Raw genomic sequence first — 19,682 nt, 5'->3', positions numbered from 1 at the left:
AGCCAAATTCACAGCTCTTGATTCAAACCACACTGACTGGGGCACAAATGATGATCTCAGAGCTTTTGTTGTCTCACTCATAAGTGAAGAAAACTTACACGAAACAGAAAGCATTCAATAGCTTGTCTTGAAATCCAGGTCTCATCATTCTTAATGTACTGTGTATGATGCGTGCAGTAACTCAGTGTACTCTAAAGAAGCCATGTGATGATGGGCCACCTATAAAACACTGCATTAGCTCTGAAAGATTACTTCACAGCAGGAGTTTAGACAGGAACATGCCAGAAAGGTCCTTGTACCCAAATCAGTAAAATATGGAGCAAATATTTGGACTGCAAGATGAGTGGAAAATGGGCTGGCCTGCCACGCTAAAAGAGTGATCATCAGCGATACAAAATCTAACTGGTAACCAGTTAATGGAAGTGTTCTTCAGGGGCTAGAATTGGTTAACTACATTAGTGACCTTTATGATGCAAAGTCCACTCTCAGCAAGTTTCCAACACTAATTTGGAGGGGAAGGGGAAGCAGTCAGCATGCAAGAGAACAGGGAATGCTATTCTGAAGGTCCTCAACAAACCAGACAAGTGGACTGACAGAAATCTCATGAGGTTTAACCAAAACAAATGCACCAACCTGCACCTGAGTCACACCCTACACAAGCAGGTTGGAGCCAACTTAGATGAAGCAGTTTTACAGGGAAGGACCTGGGAGTGCTGTTCCACAGCAAATTGAACAGGACTTGGCAATATGCCCTTGTGACAAAGAAGGCAAACTGCATTCTGAGCTGTATGAACAAGTACACAGGAGTTCCAAGGGAAGGGATTCTTCACCTCTGTTCTGTGCTCAAGGCCAATGTTGAGTTCCCCAGTACAAAACAGACTGACATAGAGCAAGTACCGTGAGGGGCCACAGAGAGGGACAGGGAAGTGAGGCACAAGAGGTCTGAGAAACCATGAGCACTGACATCAGCCTCCCAGAGTGAATGATGGGAGAATGGAAGTTAGTGCTGGGCATGGGGTGGGGAGGCACTGCTACAGTCTCTGGCTGCCTAATAAGAAGGTATAGAGAAGACAAAGCCATACTAATCTCAGTATCATGCAGCAGCACAAAGGCGAATGGTCACAAATTGCAACAAGAGAAATTCCAACTAGCTCTTCTCCACTGTGAGGGTAGTTTGACTGGAACAGGTTGCACAGAGAGACTGTGTCCTCGGCTTACCTAGACAAAGTCCTGAGCAAACCATGCTACCTTGCCCTGCTTTGAGCAGGAAGTTGGACTTCAGATACCACTTCTAAACTATGTAAGTCTAAAATTCTAAATGGACCTCTTGCCAAGTAAACAGTACCACTGCAGCAGGCACCTTTGATATTGATACAGCTGCCAAAGTTTGTTGATACAGACTTAGGGAGATGCTGTTGCCACTGTGAAGCAAATACTACCATTAAAAGCTGTGCAGTGGCAGTTGGAAAGGGATTCTGCCACAAGTATTTCACAAGTTGCAGAAAATTTTAAACAAATTAAGAACTCCAAATTCTCCTTTTCTGCATTGTCCCAGAGAAGCATGAGAAGAAGCATCCAATACACACTACACTGCTCTTCTACCCTTTTAGTTTTATAAATATAGTTTTAGCCTGTTACATAGCAGCTGATTATTATTACAAACACAATTAGTAAACAGACTGTCTCTTGAAGACTTCCAAGTAAAAGTTCCACTGGACATTTGCTAGTTAATGATACTAATCCACTAATGTCTTAAGGGCATAGGTATGTGCCACCACACAACAGATGAAGGAATGAAAACGTAACACTGGTGTAGAAATAATTAAAAAAAAAACAAACAAACCAACATACCTGCTCTCACACACACACTTCTCTCTGTCACACCCCAAAGTGTCAGACTATCACTGGCTCCAGATCTCCCTTCATAGGCAGGTTCCAATACTCCGCATCACTACAACGCACATAGCTTTGGGGCTTAGTAAACAGAAAAAAAAAAACCCCAAAAAACACCACCAAAACACACACAAAAAAAAACAACACTGAAATTGTGAAACTACAGTGAGCAAATTTTTTTGCCTGCTTTGCTTTCCATCTCACCCTTCAGCAGAAGTTAATAACTACTTGGCACTATTTTTAGATAGAGGTTGGAAAAGATGCAGCTTCTGTACCTGTACACCTACATAAGGAAGCAACGTAATTCAACTTACCCATCACAAAAAGGACTAAAATCCACCTAATGTCTAATTTTTGTGAAGAAACAGTTTGTTATGAAGCTTCAAGGTTCCCTCACAAAAAAAAAACCACGACAAAAAACCCTCTTACGTATCACAAGTAGTTGCTTGTCCATCCATCATTCCACCTAGAAATAGCCTTCTTTTCAGTTCACAACAGTTTCTTTTCCTTCAACATCAATCTGTACCCCTTACCTTTGTTTTAAAGCTTTCACACATGACTCAGCACTTACCGCTTCAGTAATTCAGAACAGCTGTGGGAAGCAAAAGAGGGATCACCCTTCTTCTTAAGCTTGCATGTCTCAAAAACCCAGCTGAATGGTCATTGAATTAACAAAACTCCAACAGCTATGTTTAGTTTTACAATACATCACCACTTTAACAAACTATTTCCAAGAATGTAAGGGGTTCATTTTTTTTACAATTGAAACTGCTCAATTATTTTCATAATGTATTTGTTTACCTTTTACTCAACTTGGTACATACAAATTTTGTACCCAAACAGTGACATACAAACTGCAAGAATTAAGTAACGTTACCTTTAATACTAATAACTGTAGTTGTATTTTTTGGGCATAGGTGGAAAACTGTGTGTAGCCTTTTGCATTATTTGAAGCAGTTGAGAAATACTGATTTATTTATTTTTTATTGAAAACAAACTCATTTTATATTTTCCAGAAGAAGTAATACCATCTGCATTGATCATTGGTATCATTGAATTACTCATGGCTCTGCTACAAATTCCCATCTCCCTTAAGAAATACTTCTAAGTGACAGTTCCAGTGCTTGAGATGGTGTGTTTTCTTACCCTGCCTCTGTGATTATAATGAGTTACAGTGTAATGCCAATGCAGCTCCTCACCTGGGAGATTCTGTCCCAAGCCATCTTTTAATAAGCACCACTAAGCATAGCTGTATTTTTTCATCCACCATATACTTCAGAGATACAAACAACCAAAAGTCAATTCATTTCTTTTTCAGGTTCGTTGTACTAGCTAAAACATGTATGAGCATGGGAAAAGAAAGAGCTGGAAATCAGTACACTGACTGACTAATATCTGCACGGTCCCTTCCTAGGCCTTGAATAATACCCCTTCATAGTTACAGGCATGTGTATAACTATGCCTCAGCTCTCACATCTTACAAAGTTGCACCAGAGACTTCATCTGAGGAGTTCCGTTCTTAACCAGCACTCGATCACTGTGGACTCCTACAAGGTACCATCTCCCAGTTCACAAATCAAATGCATTTACCTTTCTAGGGTACATAAAAGGGCTGTTCTCCTAAATGTCTGTGAGATGTAAACTTCATGCGGAAGTGACCTTCAAACGATATTCTCTGCCTCCCCATGATGCAGGTAGCTCTCCACTTTCCCTCCTTGTAACCGAGGTTTCACTTTTGAGCTTACAGTACGGTTTGATATAGCACCTTGTTGACATTCGTGATTAAGGATGAGTTGTATCTCCAGAGTGTTGTATCCCTGATGAGGGATTCTCTGGGAAGGTTTCCTTGAAGGGGCACCCGACAGTGATAAATGAGGGCAACATCCATGGGAACATTCACGCTGTTCCCGTAAGCACGTAGGACAGAGTGGACTGAAGTCTGAATCACCTTTCGTGGATCAACTATCATTTTCCTGGGATTGATTACATCTTTCCTGTCAGGCTCTCTGTGAACATGCTGTAAGATGTTAACACCCGGCACAGCATTCCAGGATGAAATGTTGAACACATGAGTAGATATGGTTTCTGGGAAGATATGGTTCTCAAAGAGGAAAATGCCAGTCCCTGGGTTTTGCTCCTGAAGACTTCTCATCATTGTTTTCCAGTCTGGGTGCTTAAGGGGAAGAATTATTTCATCAGCATCATTAAGAACCACAAACTTGCTCCTCTGCATGTTACGGTATATACAGTCATTTAGAGCTGTGATTTGTCCATAGTAGCCAATGTGTGTTCCATCTTGCATGAAGTGCCATTTAGACGAGACCTTGAGGTGTGAGTTTATTGGCCAGGGAATTATCTCTACAGTTCCTTCTTCCATATAAAACTTCAAGACTTTCTCCATCAGATGGCTGCAGTTGTTCTTATAGATCACCACTTTCTGTACCCCAAGAATCTTGTACATTTCCATGCTCTGTATAAACTGCAAGATGTTGTTGTAATTTCCAAACATAGCAGAGATGCACACAGTGAAGTCAACAGAAAAGGTCTCATCCTTGCGGTTTTTAATTTCAAACCTTGGCAGCTGGTCAATATTTCCTTGCGGAGAGTGATGAATTGATACGTATGTTGGATCGCAGTTTTCAGGCTCCAAACAAACTATATCTGCTGCACCATAAGGGAATCCAAATCTATCCGAGTGAACATCAATTGTTGCTTTTGATACATACATCTGTCCATCGGACTGACAGCAGAACCAGCAGTATAGTTGTTTTACATCTTCATGGTGAACAATCCCAATCACACGGGTGACTTTGCTTTCCCGGTCATCAAAGTATGGGGATATAATAAAAGTTCTGTTATCTTTTAATGGGGTTATTGTGCTGTTGGCAATTTTCCCTCTACATCTGCTGGCGCCTTGAATTATTTTTGGCAGGTGAGAAAGTCTCTGTAACCTAACATAAGAAAGTGTGACCATTGAAGTTAGAGTAATAATGCACACAGCAGCAGCAAAGTAAGATTTTTTTCCACGGCACAACAGTTTGAGTATATTTAAAAGCGGATGCCAATTTCTTTGTCCTTGCACTTTAGGCTGCTGCATCTGCAGAAAAGAAAATATGTAGTATGAGATAATGCTGATTCATGATCTTTACTCAAGAATTTCACAAACAAGATGGGGGGCAAATCTTGATCACTGTGCACTGACTTAACCAGAGACCCAGCTACTGTGCTTTAATGAAAAATTAATCACAGAACACACCTTTCATGGGATGGACGATACTGTAAGTGACACTCTGAATGCCTCTGTATGTCATATGTGTAGAACAGTTTCTGTACATGGAGGGTTCTGTGAAAGAGTATCATAGAGGTCTACATGCAGGAGAACAAGGAGCCATTATTCATTACTTTCTATAATCCAAATTTTACAGTATTCAATTAAATAATTAGACGCTAATTTTTAAAGCAAATGTTTTGTTGTTGTTTTTTTCTCTGCACAATGTACATGTAAATTGTACACACAAACACATCCTCAACCAGACTTCTCACAGACAAGTTAAGAGCAGATATATAAATTAAATGTATACAGAATTAATCAAGTTCATAAAAAACATGGCAACTGGGGGTTGCACATGATGGTCTAGATACAATCTCTAATGTATAAGTTCCCTAACTTGCAGTTCGCCATAGATAAGAATCCATATAGAGGAAGGTCAATTCATACAATTCAGCAGAAGACGGGTGAAATCTATGCATGTATAAAACTTATTCTCAGTTACTAGCTCTACCCTACTTAGTACTGTACAAGGCAGGGCTTGCAGGGAAAGTCGCCTTGTATTATGCTCGCTAGAGGTCCTGGCCTCCTCACACTGCATTAATGCTGGCTCACCTCCTGGCATGGTTTGGGGGTCAGGTCTTAAACTCTTGCTGCTGCAGGAACAGACAGGCATCCCTGAGTACATGGATGGCCAAAGCCTACAGCAGCACTCACGTGCTAGCAAGTGTTAATGCCTGACAGGGAGCTCCTGGCACTCTCAAGCAGTAATTTCTACCAGTGGAGCTCAGACTGAAGTTTCCTCTACAAATTCTTCTTTAAGCATCCAGGTATGATCCATAAACAGTAAGGTGACAGCTAGACTCTTCAAAGGCCTGCTTGTACCACAGATTCTTGGAAGAAGAGTGCCCCAGATTAATCAAATTCATGTTAGATCAGAAACTTGGACTGGTAGAAAAAAGTATCCCTAACTGCCCTTATTGCTCCCTACAACTACCTGAAAGGAGGATGTAGCAACGCGGGGGTCAGTCTGTTCTCCCTAGTAACAAGCGATAGAACAAGGGGAAATGGCCTTAAGCGGCACCAGGGGAGGTTCAGGCTGCATATTAGGAAGAATTTCTTTACTGAAAGGGTTGTCAGGCATTGGAACAGCCTGCCCAGGGAGGCAGTGGAGTCACCATCCCTGGAGGTGTTTAAGAGACGGGTAGGTGTTGTATTTAGGGACATGGTTTAGTGGTGTTGGTAGAGCTAGGACAAAGGTTGGACTCGATGATCTTGAAGGTCTCTTCCAACCAAAACTGTTCTATGATTCTATGATTCTAAGTGTGGGATAAAATGCCAAGATAGCATAGACTGCTTCTATTGCGCAAGATGAAGAAAGTATTTCTGGCAGGCATGTCACTGCTGCATAAAGCTGCTGAAAAAAAGAAATCATACCATTAAAAGACTCAGATTTCTAGGTATATATTTTGCAGCTAAAACAGGTAGCAATGTCATAAGCGTAGCAGATATTGGAAGATTTCTCCTGTTTCTTGTCCTTCCATTTACTTCTCAAAACCCTTAATAAAATCACTTAAGTACTTAGTAATCCAAGTATCTTCAGAGAGTATGTACATGCTAAATATCTCACAATATTTTTTCCAAAGCATATTACTCAGTCTATTCTAAAACAGTAATTAAACCTAGTGTTTCATACTTTTTTTATACATATATTTCACACATTGCATAAAGCTATTTTGAGAGCCTCCATCTCAATACTGTTCTGTGACAGAACAGAAAACCAGCATTTTCAAAGAAAAGCAAGAAAGATACAAAACTAGAAAGAACCTAAATGCACAGTTTTGATCCAGATATCATACTCAACAGCTTCATAACTTTGGAAGTGCCTAAATTCACTGGCAACTTCACTGCTTGGCTTGAAAAATTCCACTAGGGTCTGGTTTTCTGCTTAAACATAGTATTTTCCAACCAGTAAAATCTAGCTTCTGAGTAAAGCAATCTAGCATCTGAATTTCAATTCAGTCAGGCAAAGAATAATTGCCCACGCCTTCAGAACAGCGTGCAGTACTTTCACAATTGCTCCTTCCTGAAAAAGCAAAGTAAGAACTACGGTCACAACATACCCCTTAAAATGCCCCATTTGCCAAGGCTGGTAAGATTTGTAACAGCATTTCCTAGGTACCAAGAAATTGCTTAACAGACCACAGCAGTCGTAAGGCACCAGAATCTCACACCACACTAGGCAGAGCAGCAGCAGCAGACAGCACTGAGTCTTCTGTCTCTGAAACAGAGCGTGCCCCCCAGAAGTCCTTCCAATTTAGAGCAGAACTGCAAATACATGGTAAGAGCCTGCTACTGTCATACAACTTTCTGCTGGAGATACGTGACTGAGAACAACTCAAATTTTTTAAGTCTCTTTATTAAACATTCTAAAGTCAGACAAAAAGTTTCCCCTGAGCATTCTTATTCCCAGGTTGTTATATATTTCAGCGTTCTTACAACATAAAGTAGGTCACATTTAACATTTTTTCCTCAGTCTTATCTATCTGTGACTTAAAATACTGTTCAGTCTTATAAACAGTTTTTACTGAAGAAATATCAAAACATGGCAACATTAAATAATACCACTAATTTATTACCTATTATTTCTTCTGCTTTTGCTAGCTATATATAATGAATAATAAAAAAATACATCTTTTCAACTGTGTTTTGAACAATGAACATCAGAAACAAAAAGGTACCTTTTAAAGCAGATAGCTGAGTGAAGTTCTGTTCAGTCCTTCATTTATTTTCTGCTAAGGTATAATCTACAAATTGTTTATTCTAAGCAGATAAAAACTTCAATATTTTTAAGATAAATTGCAAGAATTTTTCAATACAGAACAATACTGAGGAAAAAAAAAATGCTGGTACGATACCCAAGACACTTGCTGACACATTTTATTTCAGATCAGCGGCCACACCTACCAGAAAAACAAGTTTTGCTTCTCTTGAGCAAAGCATTCAGTTGCCTCCCAAGAACTTAATTTAAACTATAAACTTGAGTATGGAGTTGCTGAAGCAGATCAAACCTGGGTGCTCAGGTGATATTTTAAGGCTACTTAAGTTTCCATCTGGAAATTCATCCTGCATGTTGATATATCTGCATTTCGCACACATACACTTCAAGAGAACTGAAAAAAAATATACCATATATATCTGCATTTCTTGGGCAATCATTTTTTTAGTAACATACTATAGGCCTAATCAAAATAGGTAAATATAGATTCTGATGAGGAACTCTGAGAGAAATCTGAAACAACAGCAGTTTCCAGAAGCAAAGAAAAAGAGCAAAATATAGAACTCAAGACACACCAGAACACAGAATCTTAAAGAAAAGAAACATGTAATTATTTGAGGAAGTAAATGGCTTTCCCAACACATAACTCATGAATTTTGATCCCCCGAAATTAGCAGCACAGATATGTGGTCAGAAATATATAAGGTCAGATTAATTAGGAACATTACATTTCTATTTCCTCACTACAGAGAGTACTTGGCAAATTTCAACTTCAAAAATATGCTTCCAGCATATTTAAAAGAGTTTATTTTATAATAACAATAACAATTCATTCCAGTTTTGTGTCTTTTAATTCCAATTACTACTCAAGTAGAACATGACACAAATTATGCAGACTTGCATAAATACTAAATTTAGCTAATGGTATCAATGGCTACTTCGCACCAGTTTGTTCTTTTTCAGTATTCCCCTTAACAGTGAAAAGCCTTTCTTCCTCCCTATTGCATTTATGGACTGCAGCCATATCACCTCCTAGTTTTCCTATTTGCTGTTTTTTCATTACACAAGACAGGCTGTTCTAATACCACCTTGTAAGAAACACTCTTCCTTGACCAGTGACCAGAAATCTCTGTTCCTTGTCCACTTGTACGTGACAGTGATAAGTCCACATCATTGTTGGAACTTTTCTTTCTTAATATTTGCTAGGATTATATTTTTGCAGATGCACCACACTGCACAGACATATCTGAGCTTGTCATCAGCCGAAGATTAACACATCTACCCAGTCTTTCTGCCAAGTGCAGTTACACAATGTGTTTTCTACTGCAGCAAGGTCATAATAAAGAGCTCTTGTCCCAGTTAGAATCATAGAACCATTGAACAGTTCGAGCTGGACAGGACCTTTAAAGATCATCTAGTTCCAAGCCCCCTGCTGTGGGCAGGGACATCTTTCACTAGATCAGGTTGCTCAAATCAATCACATTTCTCCCTATTTCTACGGTTATAGTCCACCTAAAATCTACTCTAAAACCTTGTATGTGACCAAGATTGCACTTACAAACTTGCATATACTTAAATAATCTTTTTTTTTCCATTCCTAAACCAAGGAACTGCTCATGCTTTCTTTCGCCACATTGTACCACTATGCTCACGACAGATCTATTAAACACCCATTTTAGGTTCTTCAATAAAAGCTCATCCGTCTTCTGAGAATTTTGGAATGGAAATTATTCAGTTATCACCTTCCAACTGGAATGTTCTTTTTACCTTTGCTGTAAGACCTTCTTTTCATCATCTTTCTTTAACCCTCCACAATTAACACTGTCCTTACTAAAAGGTGGAACAAAGTGCTAATCTAGTGCAAGAGCCATTCCTAGGTCATTATTAATCTCCCTGACATGTTCTCTGCATTGTGGCCTTCCTTTGTAATTTGTTTTGTTTGCACTGAGACAGCTGAAGACCTTTTATGCTGCTCATTTCAGTATCTTTGCAATTACACTGAGTTTAATTTTTGCTAACTCTCAGCTTACTACTTTATCTACCGATCTAGGGTGAGGATAGGGGGCAACTGACCAGAGGTGACTGCAAAGTTTCAGTTGCTAATATGTGGTATTAGAGTCAATAGTACAGGAACAATAAACAGCCTAATCCTTGCTTTGTCCAGGGTCTGACTAAAAAGCCACCACTAACAAATAGCCTTATTAATTTATTATTTTTTGAAAGTTACTGTCTTATCCTCTGCTCTGTGGTTTTCACCAAAAGGAACACAAACCGCTGGTATAAATAAAAATAAAAATTCCAAAGACTAACAATCATTTACTGTCTTTATCTAGATTGTCTGTTGCTAAACTTTTGATAACTTATCTTTTTTTCATAAAGACTCTTTCAAACACCAGTGTCTTTCCTCTCTTATATGATCCAAAGTCAGAGGCATACTGAAAGATTAAATTGAGGGCAGTATCATTCCGCTATTTGTAAAATATTGCTTTAAAAAAAATTAAGCTGGCCATTTCTATTCTAAATACAAAGAAAGTAAGCCAGACCAATATACAGCGCTGCCATATACTTAATTTGTACCGTTAGAACTGACAAAGCACATTTCCCTGGACACACACAAACTCCTCCGTTATAACCTGCTGTACATCCCTAAGCCAACTTTCTCCTATTGTAAACAATTAGACTTTGTGTCTTTCGAAAAGAAATAGATCAGGAAAAATAAAAAATTGCATGACAATATTTGAAAGATGGTTATTTTGACTTTTTGTCTTTCACACTGTTCTTGTTTTAGCTGTGACGGAGTTAATTTTCTTCACAGCAGCTCGCAGGGTGCTGTGTTTTGGATCTGTGACCAAAACTGTTTAAAACACGCTTTATCTATCGTTGAAAAGTGCTTTCACAGTGTCAACGCCTTCTCCACTTCTCATGTTGCTCCCCACCTCCGCCTCCGCATCGCAGGAGCTGGGCGGCACAAGTTTGCAGGAGACGCAGCCGGGACTGCTGAACCAAACTGATCCAAGGGCTACCCCGCACCATATAACGCCATGCTCAGCCATAAAATAAGAAGGCGAGGGGGGAGAAGGAGGAGGGGGGTGGGCATACGGCATTCGTCTTCCCAAGTCAGTTAGACATGATGGAGCCCTGCTTTCCTGGAAATGGCTAAAACCTGCCTGATGACGGGAAGTACCGAATAAATTCCTTATTTTGCTTTGCTTGTGCACGAAGCTTTGCTTTACCTCTTAAATCCAATGTCATTATCTCAACCCATGAGTTTTCTCACTCTTGCCCTTGATCGTATTCCCCAGCCCACTGCGGGTGGGGGGAGCGAGCCAGCGGCTGTGCGGGGCTTAGCTGCCCGCCAGGGTGAACCCACAACGCACGCTGAAACCACTCTTTCGAGGAGTTACGCATCCTCTGTATCTAAAATCAAACTCCAAGCTTGGAGTGTATTCAGATGGCGATTTCAAACATTTGGGTTGCACCGTTAATAGATACCTTTAACTCACCATTCAGCGGTTAGCACCAGTACCGAAACACAATGCTACAGCTGATCACCATCCTACTTGCTACTTCTCCAGTGGAAGTAAAATCCCGAGCCCGCCGGGCCTCTTCTGCACGCGACGCGAGTTACAAGGTCCTGAGCAGGAGCCGCAGCCCGACACCCTCCCTGCTCCCAGCAGCGCGACCGGACGAATAGCGCCGACCGCAGCGCACCCGCCTCCCTGCTCGCCCGGCCCCCGTCCCGGCGGCTCGCCGTCCCGGCGCGGGGGCGGACCGCGCTCCCTGCTCATGCACGGCCGCGGCACCGAGACCAGCAGCCGCCAGACCGCCCGCGCGCCACCGCCCGGCCCGGTGAAAGGCGGGGATGCGCGAGCCGGTCACCTGCCTCCTGGCGAGGCGGCGGCGGGGAGACCCTGCGGCCCCCACCCAGGCCTGGTCCGGAACGGCCCCCGCCCGCCGGCCCGGCTGGAGCCGTCCGCACGCACCCGCGCCCCGCTCGCCCGGCGCCGGAGGCTCGGCGCCCCGGCCGTCGCGGTGCCGCCCCTCGCGGCTCCCTGCGCCGGTATCGGTCGCCCGCGACGGGCAGCGGCGCCGCCAGGGCGCGGCCCTAGGACGCTGCCGGACCAACGGCGGGCAGCCGGCCGGGGGCGGCTGGGGGCCCGCGGCGAGTCGCGCTGCGCGGTACCGGCCGCCCTCCCGAAGCTTTGCGGCCGCGGCCCCCCCCGCCGCACCGCCCGCGCCCCGGGCGAACGGCGATCGCTTCCGCCACAGCCGCGGGTCCCCGGGGCGTTTGTCGGGGAGGCCCCCCGCGAGACCGCGAGGTGGGGCGACGCGGCGGCTGGTGCAGGGACTCTGGGGCCGTGTGGCGGGCCGGCCGAGCCGTTCGGGGAGGGGGCCTGCCCCCCCCGCGCCCGAGCCGGCCCCGGCGACTCGTGAGCGCCGTTCGCCCTGGCCCGGTGCCGTGCCCCGCGGAGCGCCTCCCGCAGGCGGCACCCCGGGGGCGGGCGGAGCCCTGCAAAGGGGCGGCCGCCGCCCTGCAAAGGGGCGGCCGCCGCAGCGCCGCACCTCGCTGTACCCGGCCGGAGGAGGGCCCCCGGCTCCACCCCGGCGTTCCGCTGTCGGTTCTGCCGGTAAGGTGTGTAAGATGGAGAAACACGAGCAAGCATTTCGTAAATGCAAATCAATTTTTTTTAAAAAAAAGAAGTATAGGGAGATTTGGTAATTACATAATGATAAAATCCAGTCGTTTACAGCAGTACTTTTACTTTTTAGAGACAGCAACTGCTAGTTGAATCATTCTGACAACAAAATAGGTTGTTGATATTCGTAGGAGTTCTATGGTGAGATTTTTTTCTAGTAGTGAAGGCCATAAATTACAGACCCTTGTTCCTATGAGTAACAGACGATCTTAAATATGCAGTGCATTTATTGTTGGGTAGAACACAGCATTAAATGCCTATTGCAACACCTTTGAATTTTGTTACTGAACTTAAAATTGTAGCATACCCAACACAGTTAACTTTCAGAGCCAAAGATGTACAATATATCTCCGAAGGGATGTATCCCTGATAAGAGGTTTGTCACAACAAGTTCCTACCAAGACATATAACAACGTCATCAGGCTCTTCCCAACCTTGTGCCGACATCTCTAGAAAACAGTGGACTGAGGCCTCAGCCACCCTTCCTGGATCAAATAATTTTTTCAGTTTTGAAAATTTCTTCCCTGCATACCTTGATTCAGTTCGCAAATCAAATGCATTTACCTTTCTAGGGTACATAAAAGGGCTGTTCTCCTAAATGTCTGTGAGATGTAAACTTCATGCGGAAGTGACCTTAATGTGACCTTCAAACGATATCCTCTGCCTCCCCATGATGCGGATAGCTCTCCACTTTCCCTCCTTGTAACCGAGGTTTCACTTTTGAGCTTACAGTACAGTTTGATATAGCACCTTGTTGACATTCGTGATTAAGGATGAGTTGTATCTCCAGAGTGTTGTATCCCTGATGAGGGATTCTCTGGGAAGGTTTCCTTGAAGGGGCACCCGACAGTGATAAATGAGGGCAACATCTGTGGGAACATTCACGCTGTTCCCATAAGCACGTAGGACAGAGTGGACTGAAGTCTGAATCACCTTTCGTGGATCAACTATCATTTTCCTGGGATTGTAAACATCTTTCCTGTCAGGCTCTCTGTGAACATGCTGTAAGATGTTAACACCCGGCACAGCATTCCAGGATGAAATGTTGAACACATGAGTAGATATGGTTTCTGGGAAGATATGGTTCTCAAAGAGGAAAATGCCAGTCCCTGGGTTTTGCTCCTGAAGACTTCTCATCATTGTTTTCCAGTCTGGGTGCTTAAGGGGAAGAATTATTTCATCAGCATCATTAAGAACCACAAACTTGCTCCTCTGCATGTTACGGTATATACAGTCATTTAGAGCTGTGATTTGTCCATAGTAGCCAATGTCTTTTGCATCCATAGAAAAGTGCCATTTAGACGAGACCTTGAGGTGTGAGTTTATTGGCCAGGGAATTATCTCTACAGTTCCTTCTTCCATATAAAACTTCAAGACTTTCTCCATCAGATGGCTGCAGTTGTTCTTATAGATCACCACTTTCTGTACCCCAAGAATCTTGTACATTTCCATGCTCTGTATAAACTGCAAGATGTTGTTGTAATTTCCAAACATAGCAGAGATGCACACAGTGAAGTCAACAGAAAAGGTCTCATCCTTGCGGTTTTTAATTTCAAACCTTGGCAGCTGGTCAATATTTCCTTGCGGAGAGTGATGAATTGATACGTATGTTGGATCGCAGTTTTCAGGCTCCAAACAAACTATATCTGCTGCACCATAAGGGAATCCAAATCTATCCGAGTGAACATCAATGGTTGCTTTTGATACATACATCTGTCCATCGGACTGACAGCAGAACCAGCAGTATAGTTGTTTTACATCTTCATGGTGAACAATCCCAATCACACGGGTGACTTTGCTTTCCCGGTCATCAAAGTATGGGGATACAATAAAAGTTCTGTTATCTTTTAATGGGGTTATTACATTTTGAGCAGGTTTTCCCCTACAAAGCTGACCTGCTGGACTGGCAGTTGTTGCCTGGGGGAAGATTTTTCTGGTTATGTTACTCTGCAGGTGAGGATCTTTCCAGGAGCAGATCAAAATGCTTGCAAAAATAAGAATACATGCAACAACAGCACAAGTATGTTTTTTTCCACAGTGTATCATTGCTGCATTTCACAATTTGGAACTTAGCAGACCTGTACACCCCGTCTTCTATTCACTTTCTCTGAAACAGAACAAACACACAAAAAAGCACACTTTTAGTGATTTACCAAAAAGAAGTAATGTTTTCTATTGAACTGTATTCTCTTAAACACAACAGTACTCTTTTGATACTTCAGACTTTAATATGAAGACCTGACTTCTCAAAGAGGTTTGGAAAAAATTGAGAGATTCTCTTATACCTCCTCATTCCAAACTTTATCATCTTTTACTCTACATTTGGGCCCAGTGCAACAATTTCAGCTGCTTTGGTATACAGTAATGGTAATACAGTGTAATTTGAATCACTTTGAGGCCTGGAAGAAATTTTATGTTGGTGAAAGCCCACATTCTGTATCTTTTGATATTCTGAGAAGCTAGTAAAACTATAGTTATCCTTCTCCCTCTTCTTCCTAAAAAAGGTGCTGTGAACACAAATTCAAACTGCATTCTTTTGTATTGGATGGGAGTAATCCTGTCACAGGCTCTCAGTGTCTTGTTTCCTAAGTCACAAAGAAAATGTTTTTGGAGCCTAGGGTGTTTTCAGAGCCTAGTAGGATCCTACGGTATTCAACATTATCTAGGAAAAGAGGTCTGAAAAGAATGACCTCTTCACTTGTTCAGGTGGCTAAGATTACCTTAAATGTAAATTTCTTTTGCCACTAAAGATGCCAAGTCTCAGACCACAGTTCTAAATTGGCAGATAATTTCAGTAGGACTTTGCGTGAACATTGTGAACCTTCGTTGGGCCCACATGCACTACTGAACTTTTTAACCTTGCCAGGGAAACTTCAGGTTCTCCAAGATGTTACCAAGTCAGACTATGAAGTGAAGATTTTCACTGTACAATCACAGCTTGATATTTACACATGCTTAAACCATCAAGCAGGTGGAAGGAAAAATAAAACAAAACCAAACTAAACCAAACCTTGCTTTATTCTGTGAGCAGCCATGAGCGCCTGATACAATGTGACACATCACAACACCACATCAGAACAATTAACCATTGTCTGTACCAATTATAGGTGTTCTGTCCTCTTTTGTATACACTCAATCTCAGCTGAATAACAACCACTTCCTAATTATGCACACAATTACCACTTTAGTTACAGCTCTATGCTGACTTCAGCTACCGGGTTTGAAGAACATGATGAAAGCGCTGCTGCCTGGTGTAATTTGCAAATCCAGGATGCTGCTCAACTGTTCTTTTTCATTGTTTGCCCTCAAAAAAATGTAAGACGTTATTTTGAATTATGTATAATGAACCATTCTCTAAAGTTAAAATCTTGTGTTGCTCTCTGCAAATTGTCATATAAGCTGTACATCCTCCCCTTTCATGCAAATATTGGTATTCACCAATTTTAAGATTACACTGCATGTGCAGAATAGTTTTTCTAATATGCTCACAAAGTTTAAGCTTCTGCAGAAGATGTCTCCTCATCTGCTTTAAATACTTCTAATATTGCCGCCTCAATTAATCAATAAAATTCAAATATGCATTTTGTCATTAACTCACTAGTAGCTAAGCAGGACCTTGCAAATGACACTTGGATTGAAAAAATTACAATATATAGAAAAGTAGGACTGCCTCATCACTCACCAGCTTGCACCAAAGTTCCTCCAATACTCTTATTGTTATTCCTGGTTTTGGATTGGAAACCATTTACAATTACCAACATGCTGTATATTGGAAAATTAAGAGAAATAATATCTTAGTGTGAAGTGGTTGGGTTTTTTTTGTGAGAGCGTTACTTGGGAAGTGGAATTGAAAAATGCTTACAGAAAACTTCAGGGGAAAAAAAAAATAAAAAGAAGCCAGCAACAACATGGAAAAATAGTCAGTTCAAGTTCTAGTTCTTGGGTTTTAGCCACAATTGCTTTTATTTCCTTTTTTTTTTTTTTTCCCTCTCTCCCCCCACTTTGGAGGTGGGATTTAGCTGTCAGTGTTTTGGAAGACATCAACAGAATTCTTTTCAGAGATGGGAGTAGGTCTGAAGAGCGAGAGGCACGCAACAAGGACAGAGGACAAGTGCTTCAATGAAGTTGTAAAATAGAGTAGTTTATGGGTCTATTCTTTCCATCCAAGAGAACAACAAAGTGACTGAGGAAGGTAGAGAAAATCAGAGAATCCCGATACAAACTTTTCTGAGGAGAATGATTTACTGCATAAGAGATAGGACAAGTTTACTAAAGGGCAAGATGAAACAAAGCACTAAAGTTCCTCATCGTTAAGGTCTATCACATTTATTTACAGAAAGAAAGGGTCCGTGGTTTGGTTTGTTTTTTTTTTTTGATACAGATGTTAAGTGCAAAAATCATTACACTCTTCTGGTGAAATATGTTTTCAACTGGCAGTCTTACATCATGCAGCAGTATGCCTTAAAAAGTTCCTGTTAAATGAGACTTGGGAAATTTACATGAAAATAGCATTTTTAAGATTTAAGAAATATTAGAAAACTAGTAGTCTCTTACTGCAATAAAGACCTAATATTAAAATCCACTCGTGGCAAGTACTCTCAATGACCCCATCTTCCTTTTGGAACACCTCTAGCCAATGCAAAAAGAGAGCAAATCCAATATATCCCTCTGCACAGAAGTCTCCATCTCAGTTTTACGTGCAAGTTACACAAAGCAGGAAGTTCACTCAAATGTCCCCTTGCATCTCACGTCTTCTAGCTGAAACAATCTGTTGTCCATTCTTAACTACTTGCAAACAAACTTTTGATATAGTTTCTTTTCACAAATGTTTTATGCATATGTTACCCAATTTGGGCAATGCAAATTCGTCCTAATAGCTTAATTTTAGACTAACAACGATAGTTTTAGTATGCCAAAAGCATTATTAAACACTTGATCTGGAAAAAAGTAAACTAGCATTCTTATTAGAAACCAGAGGCCTCTTAGGGCACGAACAGTGACTATGTGTAAAACTTTATAGACAGGGAGAGTAAAGAAACAAGTAAGTCCCTTTTACATAAAGAAGTCTGTAGAATCTATAGAGATACATAGAGATCTATATAGTCTGTTTAAATAACCTACTGTTTTCGCCTCAAAGAATTGTTTAGTTTCTGTAAACCTGCAGTGGTTGCTAACCTTCATTCCATTTCTGCTTTCATCTTGACCTGCTCAAAGGGAGATTGGTTGATACAGATTTTCCGAGACGGGGATGGCATCAGTTCCTAAATATGAAATAATATGATTTGGGGTTCAAGCTTGTGCCGTGTCTTTTGGAATCCATAGGCTGCAGCCATTAGCTGATGTCCAGTTGAGCTAGGTGACTAAAAATGCCAAGTTTCTCTTTTTCTAGCTGGGATGGGATCATTAAAAAAAATGCAGCATCTCAGCTATTGTCAGAGCAATAATTTCTGAGCAGAAATAGCCACTGTCATTGTGGAAAATAATTATACACATGAAGTTATTGAGAGATACTTATCGTACTGCTTTGTACTGTCCTTTGTTCAAATGAACACAGGTTGGCAAAATCTCACTTCATGTAAGATGACATTCCAGTGTTGAGCAAATGAGCACTGTTTCACCATGTCTGATGTCACTATGATCTCTGTTACTGAAGAAAATACTTAGTGTGCCCTGAAACTGAAAAATATCCTTCCTCTTTAAAACAGGAGTTTTAAAATATGTTAGCAACTCGGAACCTTCTCTGCCTATTTAGGTTAATACCAATTGCAGTACAGAGAAGAAACCGGAAGTCAACGTTTTACTGCATGGTATGTTAGATCAACAGAGTTCAAGAAACTTATTCACACAAAACAACAAGAGTCTTGCTTTTAATAACTGTTTTAGTGAAGGTTTACAAAACACTGGCACCCATTTTGCCTGGGTTAGACAACGCCTCAGCATTTTTCAGTTGTTACATAAAGAGAAAATAATAGACTCCATGTTTGTTGTGTGCAGTCTTAGTATTTCACTAGAACACACAAAATCACGCCCTCCTGAACATAAGAGGAATCAAATGCTAGTGTATTTTACTCACGGTTTCAAGCCTCTTTGTCTAGCACTTCATGCTTTCCCATGCTCCAATTCTGCCTTATGCTCCCAATGAAACGAGAGACCTTGCAACCTTGCTTGTTCCCCAACATCTGCTTCCTCTACAGTTATGATAGTACTTTTGAGAGTCTGTGGGAAATCCCATGACTTAGCTTCCTGTACAGGAAATCAGTTTGCTTTCTGTTCTGTCATTTTCTCAGCTAAACAGCTTTGACTTAATGGAATGATACATTCTTCGATTGATGTTTACACCATCTCAGCCTCTCAACAATCATTTTTGTTAACTGGGAGAATGCTAGATGGTAATTTTCCTCTATGGTGTCTATGTGTATGTTCTCAGAGATTTATCTAGATCACGATTTAAATACTTCCCATGAGATCAACTGTAACCTAATGTGTTTCAAGAGTCTAATCTTAAATAGCCACTTGTGTTTTTCAGAAGAGCTTTCGGGTAAGCTTAGTCCTCTGCTAAGCTTATCTCTTTTGCTTTATAGTGACACAAAATCAACACAGCAATTGTGTGCACAGTGGTGAGAACAGAAAATGAAATTTAGTATTTAATCACATCAAACTTTAATCTACCATAGCAGGCATCTGAAATAGCAGGTGGATATAACTGGCATCAACACTTGCTTGGCCCATGGAGCTGTATTAATAGCTGACATAAACACTAACTTAAATGGGAGGAGTAGACTGAGTGGGGAGACATGCAAAAGAATAGAACAGTTTTTGGTTTTGGGGGACAAACTGGATTTGCCTGCTTTATTAGCTGTTTAGAGAGAAAAACTCTCCCCTTCTCTTGATAAGAGTGTGGTGCTTGCAATTCTTATTTTAAATAAATTTATTTCTACGGAAAGACACATCTTCAGCTGTCTTCAAGGGGAAAAGGGGAATTGCAGAGGTGGCTTGATTACAGCTGAAGGGGAAATTCAAATTGTAACTACTCAGCAATGGTAAT

General features: G+C 41.4%; 2 protein-coding genes across 2 annotated transcripts; both read right to left on the bottom strand.

Moving 5' to 3' along the window:
- Positions 1 to 2,877: 2,877 nt before the first annotated feature.
- On the bottom strand, positions 2,878 to 5,017 carry LOC104345662 (uncharacterized). Its single transcript, XM_009950187.2, has one exon. The coding sequence runs from the start codon at positions 4,988 to 4,990 to the stop codon at positions 3,635 to 3,637; it is 1,356 nt and encodes a 451-aa protein (XP_009948489.2). The 5' UTR covers positions 4,991 to 5,017; the 3' UTR covers positions 2,878 to 3,634.
- A 7,659-nt stretch (positions 5,018 to 12,676) lies between these two features.
- LOC147414129 (uncharacterized) lies at positions 12,677 to 14,704 on the bottom strand. The gene has a single exon (XM_086475746.1). The coding sequence runs from the start codon at positions 14,681 to 14,683 to the stop codon at positions 13,364 to 13,366; it is 1,320 nt and encodes a 439-aa protein (XP_086331872.1). The 5' UTR covers positions 14,684 to 14,704; the 3' UTR covers positions 12,677 to 13,363.
- Positions 14,705 to 19,682: the final 4,978 nt, after the last annotated feature.

The sequence above is a fragment of the Leptosomus discolor genome, chromosome 19 (assembly GCF_034619465.1).
Source record: "Leptosomus discolor isolate bLepDis1 chromosome 19, bLepDis1.hap2, whole genome shotgun sequence".
Lineage (NCBI taxonomy): Eukaryota > Metazoa > Chordata > Aves > Leptosomiformes > Leptosomidae > Leptosomus > Leptosomus discolor.
Note: the sequence above shows the minus strand (reverse complement) of the source record. Positions and strands in the feature narration are given on the sequence as shown.

What these genes read in the sequence shown, in the direction of transcription:
- LOC147414129 (XM_086475746.1), bottom strand. Translation starts at nt 14,683, where the DNA reads ATGATACACTGTGGAAAAAAACATACTTGTGCTGTTGTTGCATGTATT.
- LOC104345662 (XM_009950187.2), bottom strand. Translation starts at nt 4,990, where the DNA reads ATGCAGCAGCCTAAAGTGCAAGGACAAAGAAATTGGCATCCGCTTTTA.